The following is a 12,005-nucleotide window of genomic DNA, read 5'->3' on the forward strand; positions in this document are numbered from 1 at the left end:
ATTGAATTTATAAACAATTGATTCACTCTTCATCCTCGCAATGCCGCCGAAATCCAAAGGCAAGCCTTCAAAGGCATTATTCAAGTCGTCTTCCACCCCCAAGAATCCGCGCTCTTCAACGCCCCCGGCGCCATTCTCTCTCGCAGCGACTCAACTCGAACCTCTATTATCCCAGCTTTCCCAAAAGCACATCTATCTACTCTCCCTCGATGCCTCCCCTCAACCATTCAAAAAGAAAGTTTTTGCCGTACCCGTCCTTACGAACCTAGCCATAGTTGCCCTCATCGTGTGGCGGATCAGCTACACGCTACCTCTCTACATCTCCCTCGCGACCTCCTTCGCCAGGAACGACACCACCGCGCCTCTCACACTCTCCTCCATATTAAACCGATTCCTGGGTTTTTTGATCGATTACTTCCACTACTTCTTACTCATATGGCCGCGCGAATTTCTTTTGGGCACGAAGCACGGATCGCCAGTCCTATGGCGAACCAACATCGGCTTCCGGAATAGCGAAGTCATAGTCCGAAGATCGAAGGCTTGGGATGTCGAAGCGATAATTCCCAGTGTCGATATTGTACTAGAAAAGGAGGAGCCAGCAAGAAAGCTTTTTGATGAAGAGGTCAGACGCGCAACGAGCGTGATGGCAATGCACGAAAAGACTGGATACATGCTTCTGAATGCAAAGTGGGATTTGGATTGGAAGCTCATGATATATGCTACGGAGATGATAGATGCCAAGGATACTGTGCTACCAGATTTTAAGACACAGGCCTTGGTGCATAGCCCAGCTTATGGATGGGTGACCTGGGATGAGAACGTGCAGGGTGGCAATAAGGAAGAAGAGGCGCGGAAGAAGATTGTACTATTTAAGGACGAGCTGACATTGATGGGGAAAGAGAGCTTGTTCTTCCGCTGGATCGAGCTTGTACAGTATGAGAGTGCGCGGGAAGGCGGGTTTACCGCCGAGAGGCAACAGGAAACAATGAAGAAGGCAAACGAATTGTTTGAAAGGGAGGGAGTAGACTTTGAGGCGTTCTGGGCGAGGGTGGGTGGAATGCAAGGGATGCCTGGCATGGATATGGCATAGTGGGGTTATGATATGCAACAACATAGAATATATATTCGCATAAGAGTGCCCAGTATTTGGGTAATTAAGGACAATACATATGGACACCTCACAAACTGCAGTTGGGACATGGTTATGTTCTTGAAAATCAAGACGCTGGCAATGCCGCTACATAGATTCAAGTCTAAAACGCTTTCCCTACCCCTACTATAATACCAGCTTTTTATGCAACACCAAGAGTTGGTATCTCGCCCTGTTCTTGCCTAGAGTCGCCGCCGAGCTTGTACAATAGCTGCCACCGCAGTCTAACATTGTTTCCCTGTCCAAGTGCTACGCCATTAAGATGTACCACTTGTGAGATTCCGTCTTTCTGAAGTGGTTGCAGAGTTGTCCCTGTCAGAGTTTCCCATTTGAGTGAAATTCCCTGCAACTTCTATTTCAAGTTAGTGAGGCATGGGATGACACGAGCGTGGGGGAGTATACCTTCGGCACTGCTACCCTGAGTTCGAGATCTGAGATTGGCATGGGGGTCTTGTTGGAATACCTTAGGGATATCGTGATAGCCGGATCTGAATTCGATTTACGACTTGCTTCAGCTGTGATATTTATAACAGAGTCGGTCAAAGTGATCACATTCGATGGCAACCCGTTGTTTTTTGGTAGTGCAGATTCAAACTCCCATTCATCATCATCTGTGGACACTGGCGGATTTGTGGCGTTTGGATTTGGGGTAGATGTATTGGAACCGAAGTCAAACATGGAAGGAGTGGTGGAAGAAAGTTGTGGCGTCGACTGTCTGAGTGGCTGAGTGAGAGCTGCAAATGGATCAGAGGGCGGTTGCTGTGCAGGAGGCTGGAATCCGGCATAATTTGCCTGTGTTAATGCTGGCGACGCCGTTGACGCCGCAGGAGTTGGAGCTCGCGCACTGTTGTTTTCCGTGGTCGAGGATATCAATGATGGCCCAGGGATGTCTAAATATGTTAGCCTTGCCATATAGGGTGTGACCAAATGACATACTTCTGTTTGCACCAAAGCCAAGTCCAATAGCACCAGACTGCCCAAAGGGGGCGTCGCTAATAGTACTTTCACCCATTGATAACCCAAGCAGGTCGTCTTCGAGTCCACCTGGCTTTGACGGTGGTGCACTTGAAGAAGCTCCACCCACACCCTCTCCATCGGCATCAAAGTCGATTAATGAGAGCTCATTCGCAGCGTTCTTTGCCACTCCAGTAGTTGTTCCCAGAGTCCCTTTAGCGATTTTCGATGCCGCCTCAATATCTCCCTTCTTCATTAGCTTATACCGCTCGACCGTGCGATTTATGCTATCGTTGATCTCGAATAGTTTCGCCACGGCTTCATGGTCATCTGACTCTTCCTCGCACATCTTCTGTATTTTGGGGTGGGCACTCTGCAGTGATGCGGCAAGCTCCTCGTACACATCACCTTCGGTCATTGTTTCTCCGGGCTGGAAAGCCTCAAGCCGCTCTTCTAGCAACTTAGCCTTTTGTTGAATTTTGCCCACCTCCTCGGCTGCCTTCGCTCTATAATCAGTTTTCGATCGGGTATCATATCCAGCCATTATCTTCATCAACCGATTCGCCTCCTGCAAATCCTCCGGCCCACTTCTCCGGATCAGTTCCTGCAACTTTGCCGATTGCGCAGATCTCTCTTCCTCCTCCATCTCCTCTGCCGACTTGAGGTTCTATTACGTGTCAGTTTCGGCCAGCTGTTGAGAACTAAATTGCAAGGAACCAAAGTACTTACATCACTCGGATTCAACACCGCGGCATCCTCCCTCCTAACCTGCGGAAACGTATAGCCCTTATAACTAAGCAGCCTATGCATATCCCGTATGAACCCCAAGTCCTCTTTATACCGACTTGTCTGGCAAATAGTGCTCTTCCACTCCTCAATCGCCTCCAAAATCCTCAACTGGACCCTCGTAGCCCTCACAGGCGGCCTCTCCGGGAACCTCCTAACAAGCTCATTGAGAAATTCCTTCGTGCCGACCTGCAGCTGGAACGGATACCCGCAGTTCTTCACGCAGATGTCGAGGAGGCTTAGTGCCAGCAAGGCCACGTTAGGGTTCCGGTGGTTGATATAGTTGACGATCGCAACGGCGGCCTCGCGCGGCGCATTCCCCTTCTTGGAGTTTATGAGGTCCGCGATCTCGAGATTGAGCGACAGGTTCGGCTCAAAGTACTCGGGCGAGCAGGCTTGCTGGATGAAGCGCTGGAGCGGGGTGGGACCCAAGTCGCCCGCTTGTGAGAAGCGGTCGCGCGTAGCCATACGCGCTGAAGCAGCTTCCATGGGCGGGTTTGGGTGGTTATGAAGCCCGGTGTGAGCTGGTTCGGGGAGAGGGCATGCAAAGAAATTCGAAATAGAAGGAAGCTGAGAGCTATGATGTGGTGTGGTGATGTCGACCTAGATATAGCTTGGCACTGCGCAGCCACATCGGAGGGTCGGGGGCAAGTCACCGGGCGGTGTAGAGCGGCACGATGTTATTATCGTGATAATAGAATTTGGCAGCATATCAACCTGCCCCAAACTACACATACGACTCACAAAAGACGAAGCAAGGCACATTTACGATTTCCATCTCGCTACGATCTAAGAAATCAAATACTACAAACAACAACGTTTATTTCTCCTGCGATGGTTCGCCACAAGAAAGATGGCTTCGGCCCTAAAGGCAAGAAATACGCCAACGCCCCCCGCCAACGAGGCCCCAGGGACGACGACTCCGATGCTCCTCATGCCCGCCCCTCTTTTCGAGCCGCCTGCTGGGATCTCGGTCACTGCGATCCGAAGCGTTGCTCCGGCCGCAAACTTATGAAGCAAGGCCTCATGCGCGAACTGGCGATCGGCCAGAAGCATTCCGGCGTCATCATCACCCCGAACGGCAAGGCGACCGTCTCCCCCGCCGATCGCGAGACGATGGAGGCCTACGGCGCGGCGGTGGTAGAGTGCTCATGGGCGCGAACGAGCGAAGTGCCCTGGCCACGTATCGGCGGGAAGTGCGAGCGTCTGCTACCTTATCTTGTGGCGGCGAACTCGGTGAACTACGGAAAGCCATGGCGGCTAAATTGCGTGGAGGCCCTGGCGGCAGCGTTTTATATATGTGGACATCCTGAGTGGGCAAAGGAGGTGTTGGCGCCATTTAGCTATGGCAGCGCGTTCTTGCAAATTAATAGCAGTATCCTGAAGCGTTACGCTGCGTGTGAGGATGAAGCGGGTGTGAAGAAGGCACAGGAGGCGTGGATGGAGAGATTGGAGAAGGAATATACGGATAGTAGGGAGGAAGGGGCAGCGGATGATATTTGGAAGACCGGGAACACCAACCACAGAGCCGCCGTGAGTTCCGACGAAGACGACGATGAGGATGCAGAAGACGACGACGAAGAGGGTAGCATAGACCGAATATACCTCGGCTCCAAACCCCCGAAAATCCCCTCCGACCCATCTTTGTCTCTCCCCCAAAACGACCGCGATCCCTTCGATATCTCTGACGACTCCGACGACGAAGCCGAGATGGCTGAACTGCGCCGGCAGGTTCTCGCCTCGAAACCCTTCTCTAGCCCCGCCTCAACTTCTAAACCCTCTCCGGCGCATATTCCGCGCCCCGAGCCGGTTGCTGTACAGGCGGATTCAGATAATGGATCCGATGGAGATGATGACGAGTTCGATAGAATTATTGATGCAACAGTTGTTACTGACCGGACGGGGATCGAAGCGAAGCAAAGGGCGAGGAGGGAGGATGTTCCGCTTGCGAGCGTTAGCTATTCACGAACGGTGATCGGAGCGCCGAAGAAGAGGTAGGCATGGGTATGCAGAGGGTGGGCAAAAGTAGTGTAAAGGTGGAACGGGTGGTGTGCGTGTGTCTGCGCGGCATGTGTTCTAGATTTTGGGACGCCATACACCATAAAGCATCTTTGGCGAGGGGGGACCTTTTAGAATATGCAAATAACCCCTTTGGGCACCTGAGCACAAGCAATACCCTGGAGTTAACCAAATCCTTTCCGCATAGGAGGCTCCTGGTTTCTTACCCCTCTATCGGAAAATCATTTGTTGCTTTTGTTTTAATAGAAAAGTTAGTTAAGGAGCGAGTTAAAGGCTCTATATATACCTAGATTCTAGAATATTCTATATAGATATATTTATAAGCATTTATAAGCATCTTGAACTCTCTAGAAGTTTGTACAAGTTTGTAGAATTCTCTAGAAACATTTCATTTTTCTTATCTTATCTTATTGCTTATCTGAACTATACCCAATTAGGTAATAACTAAGCCTAATAAGGTATAGTTCAGATGAGCTTAAAGATAAGATAAGAAAAATGAAATGTTTCTAGAGAATTCTACAAACTTGTACAAACTTCTAGAGAGTTCAAGATGCTTATAAATGCTTATAAATATATCTATATAGAATATTCTAGAATCTATAATCTAGGTATATATAGAGCCTTTAACTTGCTCCTTAACTAACTTTTCTATTAAAACAAAAGCAACAATAACAACACTTTATACATAACAACACTTTATACTATAACAACACTTTATACTATCTTTACTATAACTATGTCTTCTTCTAAGGATCAATATAATAGCCCTAGCTATATACATGTTGGCGATTCTGTATCAGGTAATCAGGGGGTCTACAACAGGGAAAGCGCCGCCAAGCCTACATGGCCGCTCTAGCGCCCTCGCTGCTTGAACGCATTATACCTGCCCACGCTAGCATTACCTCAAACATAAATCCAACGCTGTTTCCATCTCAACTCACCTCTCGATCAACCGCCCCCATTTCTTACTCATCGAGCAGAGCAGAGGCCTCGCGGTCCACGGCCTTATCTCGCTCGTTTCTTTGCAGGTCTGGCCTCTTGAGACACACATTTCTCACGACGTGCATCCATCCAGCTGACTTGTGTTTCACAATATAGTAGCAGTTTCGATAGCTCATCATTCGCATCTGGTACCCAGAAACCTAGGCCCTGCATTGGGCGAGAGAACCCCAGTTACCTCTCGCTCTGCCTTGCTATCAGCCTTGATTTAGGCGAGTGTAATGGTGGGTGCACCAGATGTGAGAATCTAGCCACCCAAGGAAGGGATGAATTTACTAAGACAACACACTGTCTTAGAAAACAGAGCCAAAGGGTCGTAGCTTAGACTATTCCACAACGCAGCAATCAGGTGTGTGATGTAGTGAAGTGGTTCAGACAAGTTGCAACAAATGTTGAGTCTGGGAACTCAGGGGTAAGTCAGAGTGTTACGACGGAACAAGAAGGCTGGCCAACTACAGGACAGGAAGGAGGGAGGTGGCATGAGACCGGCCCTGGTACCTGGAGGGGCAGCGGGGAATAGTAGTTCCGAAAGTATCACGTGACGGACTCGCAGGATGATGAGAAGAGTCCTAAGAGTCCAGGACTCCGAGGACTCGAGTGAGTTCCCAGGAGTCCACTAGGCACGTGACGGACTCGCAGGATGATGAGAAGAATCCTAAGAGTCCAGGACTCCGAGGACTCGAGTGAGTTCCCAGGAGTCCACTAGGCACGACGCCACTATATAAGTAGATAGTTAGTTCTTAGATAGGAGCTTCGTGCTCAACTCAATACAGTATTTGTTATATACTAGTAACGTGTTACTTGAAGCCTTTGTGTCTGATCCCCTGCCTCCTCTGATAAGTAAACCTTTACGCAAGAGAACCTCTGTGCCTTCTATCGTTTAGAAGTCAGCGTTACACTTTGAGCACCACTTCTACGAGGCACTGGCTCATACACAAAGCAACATGTCTCTCGTCAGTTCGAAGGGGAAAACCCCCACCACGCCAACTTCGTCTCAGAGGTCTAAGCCTGAGAATGAAGAGATGCCCGACGCACCCACCGTCAACGAACTCAAGGAAACTCTACGCGTCAAGTTGCCCGACACTTACTCCGGCAACCGAAAGGAACTTGAGGTGTTTTTGCTACAGGTCGAACTGTACCAGCACTTCAATGACGAGAAGTTTCCCACCCAGGAGAGCTATGCCCTGTGGACTGCGTCCTACCTTAGGGGGGAAGCCCTGCGATGGATCCAACCATTCCTCAAGGATTATTTCAAATATGAGAGTACCAATGGAAGCATGGCAACTACGCAGACTATGTTTGGCAGCTGGAAAGGATTCTGTAAGGAAATCCGACGCATGTTCGGAGACATCGATGAGATTAAGACCGCGGAAGACCATCTGTTTGCACTTAAGCAGACTGGCAGCGCCCTCACGTACTCCACAGAATTCCAGAGATATGGCAATCAGACAGGATGGGACGCCAGCGCACTCATCAGCCACTACTGATGTGGGCTGAAGAGCCATATACGTATGGAACTTGCCCGTTTGGAACAACAACCAACGGACATGGTAGCGCTAATCGAACATACGGTCCGAATCGACAATCGACTATACGAATTCCAGAAGGAACGTCGGACCTATGACAAGCCCAAGAAAAGTTACCCCTACCGGGGAAACGAGGGCAGACGACGGGATCAACACCCGCGAGACAACCGTTGGTCGGACCCAATGGAACTCGATGCCACGTTCAAACCTGGACGACCCCGTGACCCTAAGAAAGACAGACAATTCAAGGAACGACTCTGTTTTAACTGCGCCAAGCCAGGCCACATGGCCCGAGACTACAGACAGCCAAAGAAAGGGAACGGCGGACGCAAAGTCGGCAAACAACTCAATGCCACCTGGACAGGACAGTTGAATGCAACGTTTGTGAGCAAACAGGACTGGGGAATAAACGGCGAAAGCACCCCGGAAGACGAGAGCTCAGATGAAGGGTCGGAGGCGGAATCGTTCACCGTCTCGAAACAGGAAACCTTCGACGAACTCGCACCTACGGAACCAATGAGTCCACGGTGCAAGAGCGTAGTAAGACGCATGGCAAAACACGCCCACGCGAAGATTAGGGCCGAACGAGACAAGCCCAGTGGCCAGAGGAGAATCTCCACGCTTAAGGGCATCTACGGGAACCTGTTACAGGGACTTCCGTTAGAGTGCAAGGTGGACGACTGCAAGGATGACCTCTGGAGATACTACGACCAACTAACGAATACCCGCAGGCTGCTTGGCACGTCCCCAGATGTAGCTAAGTTGGAAGCCCAAGAAGCAGAAGAACTGGAGAAGGATGTCGAGCATATGGCTAAACTGAAGTATATGAAAAGCGTCGAACTTTACTACCAGGACCGCAGGAGAGCCCTGGAGAAGTACGACGAGAAAGCCAGAGGTATGCTGCGACGGGAAAATACGAGACCCACTCCACACATCGAAAGGAGAGCCATGGAGCAACTAGACACGTTCTCCACGCCTCCGAGGGAAGATAGTGCATGGGTGAGAGGACAGCGGGAACTATCAACGACAGACGCAACAGAGACTGATCATCCCTGGCACGCGTATGTCTACTGGGAGTATTGCAGCGAAGATGACTGCAAGCTCCACTGGAAAAAGAAACACCAGAATCAGTTGTTTCCCCAATCCTCGCCCAGGATACACTTCAGAGACGCAGAGCAAGTTCACGCCCTCAGGCGAAGCCAGTCTGAAGGGGACTTGCCTATCAAAAGCGAACAGGTATACGAGAAATATCCACATCTGCTAGACGAAGCAGAAGAGCGAGGGAAATGATCTCCCCAAGGACCACCATTGGAAGCGGATGAATACTATCCTTCCTCGGACGAGTCAAAAAACTAGGAGTCCTCGACGGTAGGCCACCGGCGAGCGACACGAAGAGGCCTAGTACAGACCAGCTACGCGCCACGACGGGCAGCATGCAACTATATGTGGTCGCTAAGATACAACATGTAATGGTGGGTGCACCAGATATGAGAATCTAGCCACCCAAGGAAGGGATGAATTTACTAAGACAACACACTGTCTTAGGAAACAGAGCCAAAGGGTCGTAGCTTAGACTATTCCACAACGCAGCAATCAGGTGTATGATGTGGTGAAGTGGTTTAGACAAGTTGCAACAAATGTTGAGTCTGAGAACTCAGGGGTAAGTCAGAGGTTAGCACCTCACTGACTTTTCAAAAACAGAGAATAACAAGATCAATGCTTGGAAGCTTGGAAAAGACGTAGAAGTATGTGCTAGTCGATTTACTGTATTGCCTGCTTGCCCTTTCTTAAGGAAAGGGCAATCCTATTTATGCCAAAGGAGTGTAGTTCTCTTATTTTCCATGACTTTCCATGACTAACCAGGCTTGGTAAATGTATTAGAAATCAAGTGCGACCCACAACTAGCTTGCTAATCATGTAGTGAACGTAAGAGAATCCCATAGAACCATCTCTTGGGTTCCTAGCCTATAGGAAGTGAAAAGGAGGTCCAAGGTCAGAGTACCTATAGACAAATTATGTCATAACTTAACCAATCTTGTGGGTAACTAAGGAGCGATGACGTGTAATGAATCATAGAGGGTTGTAGAAGCTTCTAGAGCTATCGTTCATGTTCCTAGGCCTCTAGTTGGTAGAGATATGCCATGTGGTAGTATTGGCCCACCCCCTTAAGGAGGAGATTTTCTTAATAACTTGTTCAATGAGTGTCCAAATGATATGCCGTGATGTATGTAGCATAAACAGATGTAGTAGAAGAGTTTTCAGCAATCGTTGAGTAGTATTGCTTCTGTTGTTGGTGTGATAAGCCCAGATATGTATGGTGACTTGTAGGTTTGAGGAGGAGATTTCTAAGTTTGCTCTTGAGTTTGATAGCAAACTGAGTGCAACGAATGTCAGTATGACACAACAGCGACACCTCCGAGCAATGATTGACTCAGGAGCGACGGGCAACTTTATGACAAAGAAAGTAGCAGACACGCAAGGTTTCAAGACGCAATTGAAAACCGAACCATACCCGTTAATGGTCGTAGATGGAGAGCCCATCTCGACTAATGAAGGAATGGTGACCCACGAAACGGTCCCATTGGAAATGGTCATGCTACACGGGCACAAGGAAACGATTCAGTTTGACATCGTGCACATGGACAACCATGCGTGCATCCTTGGTGTGCCATGGCTCAAGAAACACAACCCCCAGATCGACTGGTGGAACGAGAAAGTTGTGATGAGCCAGTGCGCGTGTGAACAACGGACGGACACGCGACAACGGGAGAAACCCTCCCAGGGCCGGAAGGAGTTATGTGCAACCTCCGAGCTCGATGACCTAGCCCAGGCATCCTCACCGACGAGTATACCGGTGGAGTACAAGGAATACGAGCAATTATTCCAGGAAGGCCCTAAGAACGAGGCGCTTCCTAAGCACCAACCATGGGATCACGAGATACCTTTGGAAAAAGACAAGAGTCCACCGTTCGGACCAATATATCAGCTATCGGAAAAGGAGCTGAAGGTACTTAAGGAGTACATCGATGATAACCTAGCGAAAGGATTCATCAGACCATCCACATCACCAGCAGGAAGTCCGGTGCTTTTCGTACCAAAGAAAGACGGCTCCCTACGGTTATGTGTGGACTATCGAGCGTTGAACAACATCACAATCAAGGACAGGTATGCCCTGCCGTTAATCAACGAACTACACGATAGATTTCAAGGAGCAAAGATCTTCAGTAAGCTAGATCTGCGAGGAGCATACAACCTGATCCGAATCAAGGCTGGGGAAGAGTGGAAAACAGCATTCCGCACCCGCTATGGCCTATTCGAGTATCAAGTCATGCCCTTTGGGCTAACAAACGCACCCGCATCCATGCAACGACTGATGAATGATGCTTTGCACGAATACTTAGACATCTTTACCATTGTCTACCTAGATGACGTCCTGGTGTATTCAGCAACCTACCCCTAGAAGCGGCCGTATCTGTAGTGCAAATTGGGAATCCCCACGCGAGCGACCCCTGTCGCTCGCGCGCGCACGGGCCATTGTGGAGCGATTATTGTGCAGCAAATTGGGAGACCCCCGGGACGGCGCAGGCGCATCAAGCACGCATACAGAGCATGCAACGAAGGGCGAATAGCGCACACACACCGCTCGCGCAAGGGAAGGATGGCGGCCAGCTTCTCCTACCTCGCAACTCACGGGGTGCTGCTCTGCCGCGACTGCGGGACCTGCCTCATGCCCGCGCGCGCCAGCCAGGAGTGGCACCTGAGGCACCCACCCCACGACCTCAAGGGGCCGGAGCTGCGCACCCTGCTCGACCTCTTCGCGACGCATGAGCTGCGGCCCCCGGGACAGGTCGCCCTGCCAGACCAGCCCTGCATCGCCATCGAGGGACTGCGCCGCCATCCGGCATTCTCCTGCATCCTCTGCGACGACGGCCGGCCGACCCTGACCCGGTCCGGGCCGGCCATCAGGGCGCACGTGTCCCGGGAGCACGGGCAGAAGCCGTCGCAGCAGAGTGAGGGTGGCGCGTGGCAGAGATGCACGGTGCAGACCTTCTTCGCAAAGACCGAGCATGTCCGGTACTTTGTGGTTACAGACGACGACAGGGCGGAAGGGGACGCAGCTACTGCCGCCATCGCCCTCGAGCCGCAGGAGCAGGCCTTCTTCGACCTGGCCGACGCGGACGCGACCATGGTAGCGGACGACATCAAGACGGAGGGCAACAAGGTGCACGGCTTCGACAGCCACCCCTCGGCTGCGGTCCCGTGGCTGAGGCGGACTGGCATCGAGAACCACGTGCGGGGCCTAGAGAAGGACGAGATGCACGCCGCCTTTGCGCTGCCGAAGAGCGCAGATGAGGGAGAGCCCGAGCTGTTCCTGATGCTCGAGGTCATGGACGAGATCCTCGCTGAGGTGCACGGCTGGTGCTTCGACGGGCCGGACTGCATGCTGACGTGGCCGAGGCAGCTCGCGCTGAGCCGCTTCCATGGCGCCCCTACCTCATCGGCACCAGCCAGTTGCAGGGCAGGCAGGGTGCGCGGCTTCGACCCCAAGAAGGAGCCATCCACACTGCGCA

The 12,005-nt window shown here is 51.1% G+C and overlaps 3 protein-coding genes across 3 annotated transcripts; 2 read left to right on the forward strand and 1 right to left on the reverse strand.

Annotated features, from left to right (window-relative positions):
- Window positions 1-25: 25 nt before the first annotated feature.
- VC83_09209 (uncharacterized protein) lies at window positions 26-1,237 on the forward strand. Its single transcript, XM_024472654.1, has one exon. It carries the CDS (start codon window positions 41-43, stop codon window positions 1,088-1,090), a length of 1,050 nt encoding a protein of 349 aa, XP_024319867.1. The 5' UTR covers window positions 26-40; the 3' UTR covers window positions 1,091-1,237.
- On the reverse strand, window positions 1,224-5,233 carry VC83_09210 (uncharacterized protein). The gene is made up of 4 exons (XM_024472655.1): window positions 2,834-5,233; window positions 2,087-2,771; window positions 1,553-2,040; window positions 1,224-1,502 (listed from the first exon to the last, which is right to left on the reverse strand). The coding sequence occupies exons 1-4, from the start codon at window positions 3,377-3,379 to the stop codon at window positions 1,293-1,295; spliced, it is 1,929 nt and encodes a 642-aa protein (XP_024319874.1). The 5' UTR covers window positions 3,380-5,233; the 3' UTR covers window positions 1,224-1,292.
- TSR3 (ribosome biogenesis protein tsr3) lies at window positions 3,725-4,888 on the forward strand (the record flags this gene model as incomplete). The annotated part of the gene is made up of 1 exon (XM_024472656.1): window positions 3,725-4,888. The coding sequence occupies one exon, from the start codon at window positions 3,725-3,727 to the stop codon at window positions 4,886-4,888; it is 1,164 nt and encodes a 387-aa protein (XP_024319873.1).
- Window positions 5,234-12,005: the final 6,772 nt, after the last annotated feature.

Source organism: Pseudogymnoascus destructans (genome assembly GCF_001641265.1).
Source record: "Pseudogymnoascus destructans isolate 20631-21 unplaced genomic scaffold scaffold_34, whole genome shotgun sequence".
In the NCBI taxonomy this organism is placed as follows: Eukaryota; Fungi; Ascomycota; class Leotiomycetes; order Thelebolales; family Thelebolaceae; genus Pseudogymnoascus; species Pseudogymnoascus destructans.

Excerpts from the sequence above, each read along its gene's own strand:
- VC83_09209 (XM_024472654.1), top strand. The coding sequence starts at position 41 with ATGCCGCCGAAATCCAAAGGCAAGCCTTCAAAGGCATTATTCAAGTCG.
- VC83_09210 (XM_024472655.1), bottom strand. The coding sequence starts at position 3,379 with ATGGAAGCTGCTTCAGCGCGTATGGCTACGCGCGACCGCTTCTCACAA. Across the intron at positions 2,772-2,833 it reads CGGTGTTGAATCCGAGTGAT|AACCTCAAGTCGGCAGAGGA; the intron begins GTAAGTACTTTG and ends GACACGTAATAG. Across the intron at positions 1,503-1,552 it reads TCAGGGTAGCAGTGCCGAAG|AAGTTGCAGGGAATTTCACT; the intron begins GTATACTCCCCC and ends AACTTGAAATAG.